At 38.5% G+C, this 17,398-nt stretch overlaps 1 protein-coding gene across 1 annotated transcript; it reads left to right on the top strand.

The window, feature by feature from the left end:
• Nucleotides 1-14,323: 14,323 nt before the first annotated feature.
• LOC109827887 lies at nucleotides 14,324-16,361 on the top strand. The gene is made up of 3 exons (XM_020394907.1): nucleotides 14,324-14,467; nucleotides 14,883-15,146; nucleotides 16,089-16,361. Exons 1-3 carry the CDS (start codon nucleotides 14,450-14,452, stop codon nucleotides 16,134-16,136), a joined length of 330 nt encoding a protein of 109 aa, XP_020250496.1. The 5' UTR covers nucleotides 14,324-14,449; the 3' UTR covers nucleotides 16,137-16,361.
• The last annotated feature ends 1,037 nt before the right edge of the window (nucleotides 16,362-17,398 follow it).

Here is a 17,398-nt window from a genome sequence, read left to right as displayed (position 1 = left end):
ATTCGTTCCATGAACGAGAGGTCCACAAATTGAACGATCAAACCTTTAAACAGTTAGGATCGTCTCAAATTCCCATCTTGGTCAAACCTTTAAACAGTTAGGACCAAAGCCAAAATCCCCTCTCGATTCGTTCCATGAACGAGAGGTCCACAAATTGAACGATCAAACCTTTAAACAGTTAGGATCGTCTCAAATTCCCATCTTGGTCAAACCTTTAAACAGTTAGGACCAAAGCCAAAATCCCCTCTCGATTCGTTCCATGAACGAGAGGTCCACAAATTGAACGATCAAACCTTTAAACAGTTAGGATCGTCTCAAATTCCCATCTTGGTCAAACCTTTAAACAGTTAGGACCAAAGCCAAAATCCCCTCTCGATTCGTTCCATGAACGAGAGGTCCACAAATTGAACGATCAAACCTTTAAACAGTTAGGATCGTCTCAAATTCCCATCTTGGTCAAACCTTTAAACAGTTAGGACCAAAGCCAAAATCCCCTCTCGATTCGTTCCATGAACGAGAGGTCCACAAATTGAACGATCAAACCTTTAAACAGTTAGGATCGTCTCAAATTCCCATCTTGGTCAAACCTTTAAACAGTTAGGACCAAAGCCAAAATCCCCTCTCGATTCGTTCCATGAACGAGAGGTCCACAAATTGAACGATCAAACCTTTAAACAGTTAGGATCGTCTCAAATTCCCATCTTGGTCAAACCTTTAAACAGTTAGGACCAAAGCCAAAATCCCCTCTCGATTCGTTCCATGAACGAGAGGTCCACAAATTGAACGATCAAACCTTTAAACAGTTAGGATCGTCTCAAATTCCCATCTTGGTCAAACCTTTAAACAGTTAGGACCAAAGCCAAAATCCCCTCTCGATTCGTTCCATGAACGAGAGGTCCACAAATTGAACGATCAAACCTTTAAACAGTTAGGATCGTCTCAAATTCCCATCTTGGTCAAACCTTTAAACAGTTAGGACCAAAGCCAAAATCCCCTCTCGATTCGTTCCATGAACGAGAGGTCCACAAATTGAACGATCAAACCTTTAAACAGTTAGGATCGTCTCAAATTCCCATCTTGGTCAAACCTTTAAACAGTTAGGACCAAAGCCAAAATCCCCTCTCGATTCGTTCCATGAACGAGAGGTCCACAAATTGAACGATCAAACCTTTAAACAGTTAGGATCGTCTCAAATTCCCATCTTGGTCAAACCTTTAAACAGTTAGGACCAAAGCCAAAATCCCCTCTCGATTCGTTCCATGAACGAGAGGTCCACAAATTGAACGATCAAACCTTTAAACAGTTAGGATCGTCTCAAATTCCCATCTTGGTCAAACCTTTAAACAGTTAGGACCAAAGCCAAAATCCCCTCTCGATTCGTTCCATGAACGAGAGGTCCACAAATTGAACGATCAAACCTTTAAACAGTTAGGATCGTCTCAAATTCCCATCTTGGTCAAACCTTTAAACAGTTAGGACCAAAGCCAAAATCCCCTCTCGATTCGTTCCATGAACGAGAGGTCCACAAATTGAACGATCAAACCTTTAAACAGTTAGGATCGTCTCAAATTCCCATCTTGGTCAAACCTTTAAACAGTTAGGACCAAAGCCAAAATCCCCTCTCGATTCGTTCCATGAACGAGAGGTCCACAAATTGAACGATCAAACCTTTAAACAGTTAGGATCGTCTCAAATTCCCATCTTGGTCAAACCTTTAAACAGTTAGGACCAAAGCCAAAATCCCCTCTCGATTCGTTCCATGAACGAGAGGTCCACAAATTGAACGATCAAACCTTTAAACAGTTAGGATCGTCTCAAATTCCCATCTTGGTCAAACCTTTAAACAGTTAGGACCAAAGCCAAAATCCCCTCTCGATTCGTTCCATGAACGAGAGGTCCACAAATTGAACGATCAAACCTTTAAACAGTTAGGATCGTCTCAAATTCCCATCTTGGTCAAACCTTTAAACAGTTAGGACCAAAGCCAAAATCCCCTCTCGATTCGTTCCATGAACGAGAGGTCCACAAATTGAACGATCAAACCTTTAAACAGTTAGGATCGTCTCAAATTCCCATCTTGGTCAAACCTTTAAACAGTTAGGACCAAAGCCAAAATCCCCTCTCGATTCGTTCCATGAACGAGAGGTCCACAAATTGAACGATCAAACCTTTAAACAGTTAGGATCGTCTCAAATTCCCATCTTGGTCAAACCTTTAAACAGTTAGGACCAAAGCCAAAATCCCCTCTCGATTCGTTCCATGAACGAGAGGTCCACAAATTGAACGATCAAACCTTTAAACAGTTAGGATCGTCTCAAATTCCCATCTTGGTCAAACCTTTAAACAGTTAGGACCAAAGCCAAAATCCCCTCTCGATTCGTTCCATGAACGAGAGGTCCACAAATTGAACGATCAAACCTTTAAACAGTTAGGATCGTCTCAAATTCCCATCTTGGTCAAACCTTTAAACAGTTAGGACCAAAGCCAAAATCCCCTCTCGATTCGTTCCATGAACGAGAGGTCCACAAATTGAACGATCAAACCTTTAAACAGTTAGGATCGTCTCAAATTCCCATCTTGGTCAAACCTTTAAACAGTTAGGACCAAAGCCAAAATCCCCTCTCGATTCGTTCCATGAACGAGAGGTCCACAAATTGAACGATCAAACCTTTAAACAGTTAGGATCGTCTCAAATTCCCATCTTGGTCAAACCTTTAAACAGTTAGGACCAAAGCCAAAATCCCCTCTCGATTCGTTCCATGAACGAGAGGTCCACAAATTGAACGATCAAACCTTTAAACAGTTAGGATCGTCTCAAATTCCCATCTTGGTCAAACCTTTAAACAGTTAGGACCAAAGCCAAAATCCCCTCTCGATTCGTTCCATGAACGAGAGGTCCACAAATTGAACGATCAAACCTTTAAACAGTTAGGATCGTCTCAAATTCCCATCTTGGTCAAACCTTTAAACAGTTAGGACCAAAGCCAAAATCCCCTCTCGATTCGTTCCATGAACGAGAGGTCCACAAATTGAACGATCAAACCTTTAAACAGTTAGGATCGTCTCAAATTCCCATCTTGGTCAAACCTTTAAACAGTTAGGACCAAAGCCAAAATCCCCTCTCGATTCGTCCCATGAACGAGAGGTCCATAAATTGAACGATCAAACCTTTAAACAGTTAGGATCGTCTCAGAACTCCCACTTGGTCAAACCTTACTACAGTTAGGATCAAAACCAAAATCCCCTTTCGATTCCTTCCATGAACGAGAGGTCCAGCTTCGATTTGCGCAACAAACATTATGACAGTTAGGATTATTCAAACCCATCCAGATTCTGAATATAAAATTCTTCCTCTCCGATTTCGGGTTTATCTCTACCAACAAACAAGAGACCAGGAGATAGAATATAAAATTCTTCCTCTCCGATTTCGGGTTTATCTCTACCAACAAACAAGAGACCAGGAGATAGAATATAAAATTCTTCCTCTCCATCATCGGGTTTATCTCTACCAACAAACAAGAGACCAGGAGATAGAATATAAAATTCTGCCTCTCCGATTCCGGGTTTATCTCTACCAACAAACAAGAGACCAGGAGATAGAATATAAAATTCTTCCTCTCCATCATCGGGTTCATCTCTACCAACAAACAAGAGACCAGGAGATAGAATATAAAATTCTTCCTCTCCAATTCTGGGTTTATCTCTACCAACAAACAAGAGACCAGGAGATAGAATATCTCTACCAACAAAAAAGAGACCATAATACTCCAATAGGTACACGAGTCTAAACTGTTTCCCTATCATCAACAGGAAATTTCTAGAGAATATTACTCAGAATATTCTTAAGAATAACCTGAATACTCTAATAGGGACACGAGTCTAAACTGTTTCCTTATCATCAACAGGAAGTTTCTAGAGAATATTACTCAGAATATTCTTAAGAATAACCTGAATACTCCAATAGGTACACGAGTCTAAACTGTTTCCCTAATCTCAACATGAAGTTTCTGGAGAATATTACTCAGAATGTTCTTAAGAATAACCTGAATACTCCAACTAGGTACACGAGTCTAAACTGTTTTCCTACCCTCAACAGGAAGTTTCTGGAGAATATCACTTAAAATATTCTTAAGAATAACCTGGCTACCCCAAATGGGTATACGAGGTTAAGCTATTGTGTTCTTATGGAGACTGATTTCACAAACACAAATTCCAGCTTCAATTCAAGATCTCGACAACAGTTAAGCGATAAACGCGATGCTGGATAAATCTTAGCTATTCTACAAAGCACTGAATAGATTGAGAGACAAAGAGATCAAAAGTTGAAGCCACCTACGGGTTCCTCTACACGATCTACTCAACCAAGCATTGAAAGGATCGTAAGTAAGATCTATCTTATCCAAAGCATCCCAGAACTCCTCTATAAAAGATTGAGTCTGGAATACTTTGGAGGGGGTATCTGTAGGCGTCAAAAAATGCTGAAAGATATCCAAATACAGCTCAAGAGGAAATCATCCAAAAAGGCAAAAGAACACAAGTTTGGGATGTCTCGCATGCGAGACAGTCTTTACTGTCCACCCTATGCGAGACAGCATTCCTCTGTCTCGCAGGCGCGAGGACAGTCCTTTACTGTCTCGCCAGGGCGAGACAGCATTCTCTGTCTCGCCGGCGAGACCATTTCTCTGTCTCCCCGCCGAGAAGCATTCTCTGTGCTCTCGCCGCGAGACAGCATTCTCTGTCTCGCCCATGAGGACAGTTTTCAAAGAAGTTATAAACCCTTTTTATAACCTAGCCGACACGTGGCCCACCAAACTGTTCAGAACGTGGCTGGGAACGTCGGTGGAGCCGAGAATCACGTTGATAACCTCCAGAATAACGCAGTTTAAAACGTGCTAGCAGCGGTTACAGATTGCAGAAACTGCCAGTTTCCGAGCCAGTAAAATTTACTGTCTCGCGGGCCGAGACAGCAAACACTGTCTCGCCCGTCGAGACAGCAAAAGCTGTCTCGCGAACCTGTTTTCTGCCAACTGTTCTTGGAGGTTATAAATACCCTCCTAAAGCCATTTTTCCAGGGGGCTTCGAGCAGAGATCCAAGGCTGATCATTTTGAACACTTCAGAGCAATCCAGAGCAATCCAGAGCAGAGAGAGAGCAGAGGTCTTGAACTTTCGGCCACTCCTTGATAATCAGGCTTTGACTTGATTTCAAGAAGAACGACTATCTTACATCGATAAGATATCGTTTCAATTTCTCACTTCGATAAACGAAGTCAGAATCATAAACCCCTCACGATTCAATCAGAATCTGTGACTTGGCGGTCCACGAGTTAAAGCGCTCCCGGCACAGGCAAAGATCCCACAAAAGCAGTGATCCAAACAACGATCCTGCGTTTATTTTATCAAGAGTTGTAATTTTCTTTTTGTTGTGTAAAAGAGTCTTATAAAAAGGCTGTTTTCTTTGAATTTATTGTAATCGACCGAAGATATAATGAATTCGACAACAAAACCGACTTTTGGCGAAAACAGACACCCGAATCTAACATCCACTCTATAGAGTCGGCAATACAAATTGACGGTAGTGCTAATGAGTAGTCCGAAGAATCCGAATCTGAATTGTCGCCACTAGTCTTGATAACATTCACCTCTGAAGCTTGAATAGCTTTTCCCTTATTCTTCCCGGCTTGATCTGTCAACTTTGAGCATTCGGCTTTCCAATGCCCATCCTCTTTACAAAAGGCACACTGATTCCTATGAACTCCAGGATGTGCCCTCTAGACTGCGATCTCGTACCACGGTTTAGACTCTTTGCTCTTGTGACCAATGCTCCCGCTACTGGCTCAACTAAAGTCTCATTATCCTTCTTTCGAAGCTGATAATTCACAAGTGCAGTGGTGACCTCACTATACGAAAGAGATGCCTTCCCATTAATAATAGTAAGAACGAATGTCTCATATTTCTCGTCGGGCAATAAACTCAACAATAACAATGTATTGTCCTCATCTTCAATCATAACATCTACATTTGCCAAATCCACAAGTAGCTTCGTGTAGTGGTTCATATGATCACCAATGGAGGTCCCCTTCTTCAATTAGAAGTGATAAAGCCTCCTCTTTAAATACAAGAGGTTTTCTATACTCTTTGTCAAATACTTGCCCTCTAGGATCTCCCAAATCTTCTTAGCGGAAGTCTCATTGTTTGGTGGAAAATTTGTGAAATGAAAATAAAAGAACTGTGTTTGATTTTATTCTCTCTAACTGCTTAGAAAAAGAATGGTTACAAGTCTCTCAATCTCAATTACAATTTAAATTTTTTGATTACAAAAGAGAAGAGAATCGACAAAGATCCTCCCCTTTGTTTAATTTTGGGTTCTTCACAGTGGCGATGAGATACCTCCCTCAAATGCTCGCGTCGAGTTTGCTTCTCGTTGACGATCCGAACGTCTTGTTTCACTGGAACGTGATCTTCTCCTCACGATTTGCCATTATGGAGAACTTGCGTGGCAAGTTTTAAAGAACTCTTAATGAGTTGATAACTTTGAAAGAGTTTGAAACTCTATGAAAGAGTTGATTTAACCGAAATCGGTTTGTAAGCTAAGGATGAAGAAAGCTCCTGTTTTCGATCATCAAAGCTCTAGCAATTCCCCCCAAAAAGCCAGCCGAAGATCTTTTCTTTTCTGCCAAAACCTCAGGCCGAAAGCCCCAAACTCAGTTGAGTTTACTCCTATTTATAGGGGATTAAGAGGTGTAATCGCCCTCTTAATTCGTTCCTAAGTGGGGTTGAATGTGGTGTAACCGTCCCCTTAAACTGCTCTCCAAATCATGAGGAAAACGATTTTGAAACTGTTTAGTTCGTGCTTTGAACGAGTCAAATGCCAGTCTGGGCGTTCAGGGTCCGAACTCTGCGTTTTAGACTTAAAACACAGAGTTGTGCTTGTTTTTGGCTGAAAACACTTTGTTTACATAGCATTGTAAATCTGAAATGTAGAGTTGGGACACAGAGATGAACTATGCATTTTGAGTCCACGAACTCTGCGTTTTTAATTAGAGTACTGGGGATGACTTCTACGTTTTGACTCTGAAACGCAGACATACCCTTTGCGTTTTGATGTTGTACCACAGGGATGACCTCTGCATTTTGAGGTTGTAACGCAGGGAGGACCTCTGTGTTTTGAGGTTGTAACGTAGGGAGGACTTCTGTGTTTTGAGTCTGAGACGTAGAGATGAGCTCTGCGTCTTGATTTGAAGAGACCGTCAATTTGTAGTATCTTTTGCTAGAGCGTTGCAAAGACCATCATCTTATAATTTTCATCTTGGCTCCTTGAAGATATAAAAGCCATCAAGTTGTAACTTCTATCATTGGTGTTTGATGGGGAAAAGCTATCTGCAGTGATTTTTAGACAATCTACACTCATTGATCACATCATATTTTAAATCTTGAGTTAAATAATATCTAATCACACCACACGCCGTTTTATTCATCTTCTTCCAAACCTTCTCCTCAATGTCGTCCGATTTCCCATCCAACTCTAATGTATCTTCTAAATTTTGTGTGTTAAGCGCATCTAAGACTTCACATCTCTAAAAATCAAAATTATTTGTACCATTAAGCTTCTCCACATCTATCTTCATAGAGTGGATATTCAAACTTTGAACGGTCTTCACGCCGGAAGTATCCTCCACAACTTCTTCTTTCTCGACCATCTTTCTTAAAGCACCAATAAAACAATACGGAACAAACAAAGAATAGATCTAAACTTAAAAAGAGAGATTTTTACCTCCAATTGAAACCCTAATATGGGCCTCCGAAAGATCTCACCCCACATGACGGAAATAAGATTCATAAATAGGAAAAAAATCCATTTTTATCACTAACTGAAGCCCTAGACGAACTTCCAAAGTGATATACTCCTCCAATTAGCCCAAACATAGCCAAAGATCTGATACCACTTATTATACGCGGAAGCCAAAACTGATGTGATTTGAGGAACCAAAACAAACGCCGAGTGAAGGCCAAACAAACCAAAATTACCCCACAAATACAAACAATCAAATTTTACGTGGTTCGGCAAGTTGCCTACGTCCACGGGGCAAGAAGGGGATGTGGTTTTCACTAATAGAAAAGAAGAGTACAAACTGAGATAACAAATCACTCAAACTCACCAATTAATCTCACCAACAAATTTCTAATTCTTTCCAAACAAACCCTAACCAATATGTCAGAAAATACTTCTTTTCTGTGCTCTAAATATCCCCAATTCAAACCTAAAGAAACCCTAAAACGTGTGTTAATATTTATACCAAAGACAAATCCCAAACAGAACATGAAACCAAAATAGACCCGAAACCGACTCATGGTTGACAGCACTTGACGCTACAGTCGACCGGACAGAACGATAGAAAATACATAAATCGATTATAGGGTCCGTGGTCGACCGTACATGTTGTCGCGGTTGACCGTCAAAAATCCAGAGACCACCCTGCCTTGTGCACGTTCACGGTCGACCTCCGCAAAGTTCGTGGTCGACCGTGAAGTCTCCATAATGTTTCATGCTTCCCAGAACCTGTTCTTCTCCAATTTCTTTGCCAAATCTACAAATACCTTATATTAGATTATCTTAGAGAGCACCTATGGCTAGGGCTAAGCATGGTTCAGTCCAAACCGAAAAAACCGACCGAATCGACCCGAACCGACCTGAAAAAATCGATTTTAAGAGTAGGACGGTTCGGGTCGGGTTGAAAGATTTTCAACCCAAACTGACCCGAACCGACCGAATACCCCATGGTCTAAATACTCATTCTGCTCAAACCCGACCCGTCCCCAAAGACAAAGTCTCAGACTCTCAAACCCTAAACACCAAAACTTCCCTTCCCCCTTTCCTAGCCGCCTCCTCAGTTCTTCTCTCTCACTCTCTCTCACTCCTCAGTCCTCGATTCCACGGTCCACCTCTCTCACTTCCTCTTCCTGTTCCTCACTTCCGCGGTCTTCATGTCCAAGGCCAAAACATCTCCTCTGGCTCAGGATCTGTCTCCGGCTTTGGGGGGACACTCGCACCCATCGTCGTCGTCGTCGTCGAGGCCGAGATGTAAACTTTATCTTTTGGTCTTCTTCAAGCTTCTGACTGTGATTATTCTTTAATTTTGATTTATTTCCTTGGATACAGCAGTTAGTAAGTTGAGATATCGACCTATTAGTTTCCTATTCATTTATGCACTCCTATTCTCTTATGATTTTTGAGTTTGTGCTTTAATAACGATCCTTAATTTGTTTTCTGGTATATATGTTTTCATGGATGATGATTTTGTTCCTTTTTTCCCCTCTTATTTTTCCAAATTAAGTCGGCAACCCCTAAAATACTACTATTTAATATTCATGAGATCCCTTACCCGTCATGATATATTTTATTTGATTTAGCATCTGGCAAGTCTATTGTTTAAGTCATTCTAAAAATAAAGTTAGAACCGAACAATCCGAACCGAACCGTGCTCAGCGCTACCTATGGCCTTAAGAGATGCCCCTTTAGTCACGCCTTAGGATTGACACCCATAGTCTGAAGGACCATGAGAAAGTTTGCTCGTCAAACTAAATATGTATAAGTATATATAAATAGTTAATATTAAAAATGTTGACTAATTATTATTTTTTTATTTTTATCCTTCGTGTTTAAACTTCATTTATTTTTTCTAGGCTTGTTGATTTCAGTGCTTTCAGAAGATTATATATATTATTGCATTGTTTATTGCACTTGCTTAAGATTACATTACCCCCCCCCCCCCCCTCTTCGAACAATGCTTCAACTAGGGCGATGGCAGAGTCTTTTGTACATTGTTATTACTTGCATTATCTAGTGAAAGAGAGAATATTCTTTAATCAATTTCTAGTTTCATAAGTTCTTCAATTATTAAATTTGCAACATTAATACCAGTATGTAACTATTCAATTACAATAAAAGAAACAATTATTTTAAACATTTACCAATTTTCATCAATCCAGTATGTTGTGATACATAAATAACCAGTTTGCACTCTAGATGTCCAAATATCAGAAGTTAAAAAAAATTTACAGTTTAAAATTTTAAAATAAGAAATTATTTTTCCTTATTCTTCCTGATAATATTTTAAAATATCACGTTGACAGGTTTGACGAGAAAATTTGGTAAATGTAGGATAAAAACCATCTCTAAACAAATCTTTAAATTCATCATCTTCTACTAATCTAAAAGGAAGGTTTTTAAGAACGATAAACCTGATTACGCATTTCTTGGTTCGGGCACCGTCATAACTCCAACTACCGAGACTACCTTAGGAGGAGGATTAAGAAATCATAGATTGTCGGATATCATCTTGAAGATTCTGGCCTTTGTTGTGTTTTTCAATATGGCGTTTGAGGTGGTTAGTGCCGCTCTTATGATGAGCTTGGAAAATCTGGCCGCACAATGCACATTTAGCCTTCTGGGTGATGATCCTACCGTGTTCATCCTTGGTGACGTCTATCTTCTCAAAAAAATTACACACATCGGATCTCGACCTTTTAGGAGCTCTTAGTGCAGATTCGTCGCCACCAGATTCATGATTAACACCAGTAGGAGGAGTAGTTGTTGTAGAAAGATTCATTTCTGGATCAGTAGGAGATAGATTTTGCTCTTCATATTCAGCTCCAGAAGCCATTTGATGGAAGTATTAGAAAATATAAGAGAGTATAATATTGTATAAGAGAGTATTAGAGAGAAATAAAAGAGTTTTGATGTGAGGAGAAGAAGTGAAAACCCTCCTCTATTTATAGAGGCAGCCCCATAGGCAAATGACCAAAAAACCCTCATATTTTGACCATTTTTTGACCGTTGTTGGGGGGGCAAAACGACCTGGGCCTGGCCCGGGCATCCGAGCAAAACCCGGGCCGGCCCGGCCGCGGGCTTTTTGGACAGCACTACTTCCAACCTCCTAGCATATACCAATAATCTAGTAACTACCATCTTCAGAAATGATGAACAAAAATCATTATAAATGTCTAATCATAGTTTGTGTTGTGGCTATGATTGAAACACTTATAAAGTTGCCAAATTATGTTATATAACGCGACCACTTCAAGAATCAAGTCCACAATTTAAACAAGATAAAAATGGTAACAGTCAATTAATCTAACAATAAGATCAAATTATATGCTTTCTTTTCTTTTCTTTGGTACCTTCCCACCTAATACAAACAAATCTCCCCTTGCTCTTGTCTCCAGGAAAACCAGAAGCGGACGGTGGCCTACAGCCAAATAGCCAATAGGAAAAAAAAATCCCAGAATTTTAGACATACCTAAACTGTTTGCACCCATTATCCTATTGTCTTACACGTGTCCATTTAAATGTGTGGGTGAGATTATAAAAACTTAAACTCACCGTCTACGATTTGAAGGATCCTCGAGATCCACTTGCCGCCGGGCCAGCTGTACATTAATGTACCGGTAGATGATCAGATGTATTAGGTTTCGCTTTGGGTCCCGCATATAAATTTTTACGCGGGAGAAGGGAAAATGGTTTATTTCCCGCATTGATTAATGTTGTTGATGGCGAACTGTAATTACGTCGGGTCAGATTTGGATGTGCGGACCCGAACGTGGAAAGGGCTGCTGGTCTTAATTTTGGACTGGACCACCTCTGGATGGATGAGTTGGCTCCTTATGTGTATCCAATAAATATTAAAAAAAAAAAGTCATATAAGAAATTTAAATGGGTGATTATCTCTTCATAGTGACATACAATAATTTATTTGGTATGGTGATTTAATTTATTCATACAGATTTTAGATATCGTTTACTGAACATAAATTTGATATCATGATATATGTCAAAGTTCTCTTTCTTATATCATTTTCTATAGAGATTAAAAAGTTAAAACTATAAAGATTTGGGGGGATTAATTTTAAAATATGAAAGATATGGGGGCTGATATAGAAAATTAAAACTTCTTTTTTTTTCGCAATAAATAGACTTAGTTGACTCCCTACCTATTTAATTACAAGAAAATAAATAAATGCCTACTTCCATTCCCTTTCACATATTCCATAACAAAAAGAATAAATAAAATAAAATAAATGAAACCAAGTTCGGATGCTTGAAGTCATTTTTAGAATTGGAGATCCATACTAGTTTTGAGCTCTGAAGCTTAGGTGGAAGTTGTGTTTGCATTTAATGTTGAAATTTTTTCACCTAATTGGAATGATAATTTCATTTTTAAAATAATTGTTAATAAACGAGATGGGAAAAATCAGCAATTAAAATAATCATATAGTTATTGGAATTGTTCATATCTCAAACGCACATTATGTTTTTTTTTTTTCATTTTTTTGCTTATTTTTTTGGAAGATGTTCACGCTAGCCGTAAGAGTGACATATTATCCAGTGGTGTAACAGAACATCACTTAATTGCCTATTTTATACATGTTTTTATTTATTAGATAGTGCACTACTAGAATTAAGATCAGACGTCACCCAAAAAGATAAAATTATAAAGATTTTAAATATGACCGTGATAAATTATGTGGGGAACATGCTAGGGGTTTGTTTTTGGGATCTATCAGACTATCACCTCTTTTGTATTAGAATGCAAATCAGTCATATAGATAAATATATATAAAAATGTGTTTTGTTTTGATGTACCTATTTAATATAATAATTTATGATCGATAGTGTGTTATAAGGCAAAGTTAGACTGATTCTGATCTTACCGCACGAGAGAGGAAATTTAAATAAGTTCATTATCACAGCGACTACAACATGGCATATTGTTGTAAAACAATGCACCAAAATAAAAAGTGGGGAAAAACACGAATCCGTTGAAAAGCTTTATACAAGATCATATACAAGATCATACAAGATCATATGTGAGCCGTTCTAATCTAGATCGGTATGATCAATTTATGATGTTTGTGCAATCTTTTATTAGAACACTTAAGATATTATGTCAATTTAATCATTCACTCTGTATTGCTATAACATAATGTTGTTTTAATATAATCATCGATCAACTTTAAAAATCCGTATTAAATATTTGTGATAATATAATTGATCTTTATAAACAGTGGCGTAGCCAGAATTTCGAGCTTGAGGGGGCACTTCTATTTCTTATATTAGAAAAAATATAAGACTATTGTATCGATAATCACTTTTAATAATATAAATAATTTTTTTTTGAAATAAAGCACATGTCTCAAATTCGAGAACCCTACTTTTTTTTATTTGGTTTTGGTTTTCTTATCAAGTAATTCATGCCTTTGACATAATATAAATGACACTTAATTACTATAGTATTTACTCGAAATAATCTAGACTATTATTATAATATTTACTCAAAATAATCTAGACAAAGTTTGAACATATCGAAGAAATTATAAAGAATAATTTAGTATTCACATTAAACAAAAAGACTATGAATATATGATAGACATATTTTTCTCTATTTTAGAATTTAAAAATTAAAATAGATGAAAATAGAACTTATACAATAATCACTATGTGTTGATCACCAAATATTCTCTAATGGAAGCTCTAATTTTTTGGTTGCTATTTCTCCGCTTCATAACTCTTATGGTGTGTTTGAGAGTTTACTAAGGGAAGAGAAAGAAAGGTAAACAAAGGGAAGGGAAGGGAAGGGAAGCAATTTTACCTTCCGTTCCCCTTCCTTCCTCCTCTCTACCCTCCTTACAAAAACTCCCAAACAGGATGAAAGCTGCATTTCTCTTCCCCTCCCAAACAGAACATTAATATTTTTTCCACCTCACAACAAAGGCACACCATAGTCTTAGACCTAGCCGCAAATCTTTTGATATAAATAACAAAAAAATATTTTAAATCAGAGTAGAGACTTGACGTATGGTCCTCACTCATACATATATTCTCCTAACTTTACAAGGAATTTTAAAAATTAGAAATATGTGGAGATTTTATTTAGCCAAGGTGCAAATGGCTGCACTATGTTGACTAGGAGGTGGGGCCGGCGGCCCCCTCGACCCCCCTCCCTCCGCCCCCTTAATGGTTTTTCAGGCAAGAGTAATTTTTTCCTTGAGAAAGCTAATTAAATTTGTGTTTCATCATAATCACGTGTATTCGCGATAAAACGAGCGGTGAGCTTTAGACGGGGGATACGTGTACGCTAGCTTTACTCTCCCAGAGTATCTCCTTCTACGCGGACTCTCGCATAGAATAACGTAGAACATAGCGGCCTAGCTGTTATACGCGCTAAAATCGCGGAGTGGTAGTTTCGATATTATCAGAAACGCCTGTGGCATTTCAGTAGCGGCGTCAGTATATATTAAGCTCGCTTCTCAGCTCGTCTCTCTTCACTTCCCCACGTCTCTAAATTCTCAAATTGAAAATTTGTCCTTTGGAATTATACACAGAATTATACAGGGGGGAAAAAAAAACACCCACTAACGTTGCAGGGTTTGCACTGCGGTTGCGATCAAAATCATGGGAGACTCAAAGCAGGTAGATCCTTGAATACTCGAATTTGTTTTAAATTTTCTAAATTTATTTGATATTTGGGCTTCTTTTCTTGAAATACGACAAATTAGTTCTTTTTAAAGTTTAAGCTAGTAGTTTCACTGTTTATATTGCTGTTTTCGCGAAAATTAAGCTCCTTTTTTTTATTTAAATCTAACTTTCCTCAAATTTGACCCTTTCTGGTTGTTTTTAAAATTTTCAGGCTTCTTCTCTTTAAAGATCAAAACTTTAGTCTAACATTTTTTTTGTTTGAAAGTTCAGGATGCTAGAGCGACTATTTATGATTTTCCTTTTACCAAATTTAAGCTCTTTAATTTGATCTGGTTTGTTTCTTTCCCTCGATTTTGGATAATTTATTGTTGATTTTTTTTTGACGGACGGCTGTGATTGAACGAACCAGGAAGCCCAGAACGGTTGGATGTCAGTGCCGGCGTTCGGAGACTGGGACATGAAGAACGGAGTCCCCGATTACTCCATGGATTTCTCCAAGATTCGGGAGAACCGAAAGCAGAACAAGTCGGATTTTTTTAGGGCGAGCTTGGGCAACGAGGAGGAGCTCCTCGCTAATCGGAAGCCCGTCGACGGCCGCGATCGCCGCCGCGATGATTATGCTCAGCTCAGTGAGAATTCGTCGGAGACCGCCGCCGCCGCCCATTCTCCCTCGGTGAGTCATGCGATTTTTTTAATTGGCGTCTGCGGGAATCGAACCCACGACCGCATTTAATTTCCTTGGTTACGATGTGTACTGATATTTCATCTTTTTTGTCCACGCGCGGAGATATTATGCCACAGTGGGTTTTTTTTAATTTTTTTTTGATTTGGGAAATCGTGTAAAAAAAGTTACCAATCTCTTTCAAATTTTCATTTTTAAAGAGATTACAGAAGAATGCGTATTGTCCCCTCTCACGATAGAATAATGATCATCAAAGACCATTTTGCGAGGGTTTCAGTTGGAGCCAACAGCCGCCAACTGCACGGGAGGGAATTTTATTATGTTGATTATGTAGAGACTGGTGTATTTCTTCCGATATTTTAGCTTGGTATGTCAATGATCGAGCTGACGCATATTTAGGTAGGCAACTACGATTTGAATACGTCGATGATTTAGGTAAACAACTCTGTTCAGTCGCAAGATTGCCGACCTTCAAACTGATGTGCTGTTGTTTTCGTCGCGTCAGAGCACACCCAACCTTTGATTGAGATTCATGAATAATTTGGCTTGTAGGATTTTGGATGTGCAATTCATCAGTGATACGCAGGCAAAGATGTGGGATTAGCACATCGTCTGCCTGTTTTCCCTGTTACATTATTTATTTCTGACCTTGGCACTGAATAATCTTTAATAAGGATATATGTTAGAAATAATATAAAAATTCAATCCTGGGGAGGGAATCTAGGCTATCTAGCATTGTTTAGGTCTATTTTCATTTTGAACTGATGTCCACCCAGGGTGGAAGCTGGTAGATATCTGAATTGAATATATCGATCCAGCTCATTCGGATGCCTTGGGTTTTTTTTCCAACATGGTGCATGATCTTAGATATTGATTCCAAAGATGTTCCTCGTCATTGTTTGTGAGCGGGTTTTTGTTTTTGGTTTATTGCAGGCAAGGAAGAAGATTGCAAGCTATTTCGTTTGCTGTATCGGAGCGTGAGACTGTGATCCAAGGGCCGTTCTCTTTTTTTCTCTACTCCCTTCAGGAATTTCTCGTGTTATTCTTCCTTGGTCAGGCAACCCTTTAATTTTCTGTAGAATTCCAGGCTTGGTATATAAAATGGCTACTGTTCCAGAGTGACTTGTGTAGTTCTCAGTTTATAAAGGATGATGGTTGAGCATTGTTTGCATTTGGATTCTTTAAAAAGTCTGGATTTGAGCTTTCTTTCTTGAGGTTTATGGGTTGCAACCGGGAATGTTTACACACAATTATATTTTCAATGCATAATAGATGGAATTGAAACCTCATTTGCTCTGATCTCAACTTAGCCACAATTAATTTGTGATTCAAGTTGGAACGTTTCATGCATATAAAACTGCGAACGCTTCCGTAGATTTGTTGCCCTCCCAGCAAGCTTTATTAGGATAGAGTACATTTGCATAAGTTGAAAGTAATCAGCAGCCTATGCCAGCTTGAAACATTCTTCATGACGTATTATAATTTTTCTAATTACTCAAATCATTATTCTTCTGACCCAAGATTCTCCAGCTTGACCATGCAAACAACCTCATCATGTAGCACACTTTTCTCATTAATGTCAACTTGATGCAATACTGCTCATTATAGTCCCTGAATACACAAGACAATAGAAAAATGTTTTAGGGACCTGACGCAGTGCGGAAGTGATAACCTCGGAATCCACCAATGAGTGTTCTCTTAATCCACAAAGAACGATTTTCGAATCCCCGAAGAACTTTGAATCCATGAAGAAAATATTAAAAGAGAAATTTTATTGATGAAAATTTATTATCCTCCCTTTGGGGTTACATGACTCTTCTTATATAGAAAAACAAATAAGACTTATAGTAAGATTAGAATTACAAAAAAATAGAAAGTATCAAATTCTATCCTAAAAAGACCTCTTATAATAAAGAAAACAAATCATGAATCAGAATTGAATTTGTTTCCTAATCTAATTTGACTCTAAAATTGAATTTATTTACTAATCTAAATAGACTCCAATTTTATTATTAAAAATAAACTACAGGCTGATTCTTTTTAGATTTCAGCCAAAACTGGGTGTAACTGATGAGATTTTAAAAATCTGATAATCTAGTTGTCTCTGTCTCGTCGAGATAGACGATTTACATCTATAATATGTTAGAATCCGTCTTCTGGGTTGGAAGATATGATCATTTCTTTGCGGAGGTCAATAATACATATAAATCTGTATTTAGCTCGTGATTGTCTGCATCCTCCAT

Source organism: Asparagus officinalis, unplaced genomic scaffold (genome assembly GCF_001876935.1).
Source record: "Asparagus officinalis unplaced genomic scaffold, Aspof.V1 AsparagusV1_Un512, whole genome shotgun sequence".
Taxonomy (NCBI): Eukaryota; Viridiplantae; Streptophyta; class Magnoliopsida; order Asparagales; family Asparagaceae; genus Asparagus; species Asparagus officinalis.
This window is presented reverse-complemented; position numbering and strand designations above follow the sequence as displayed.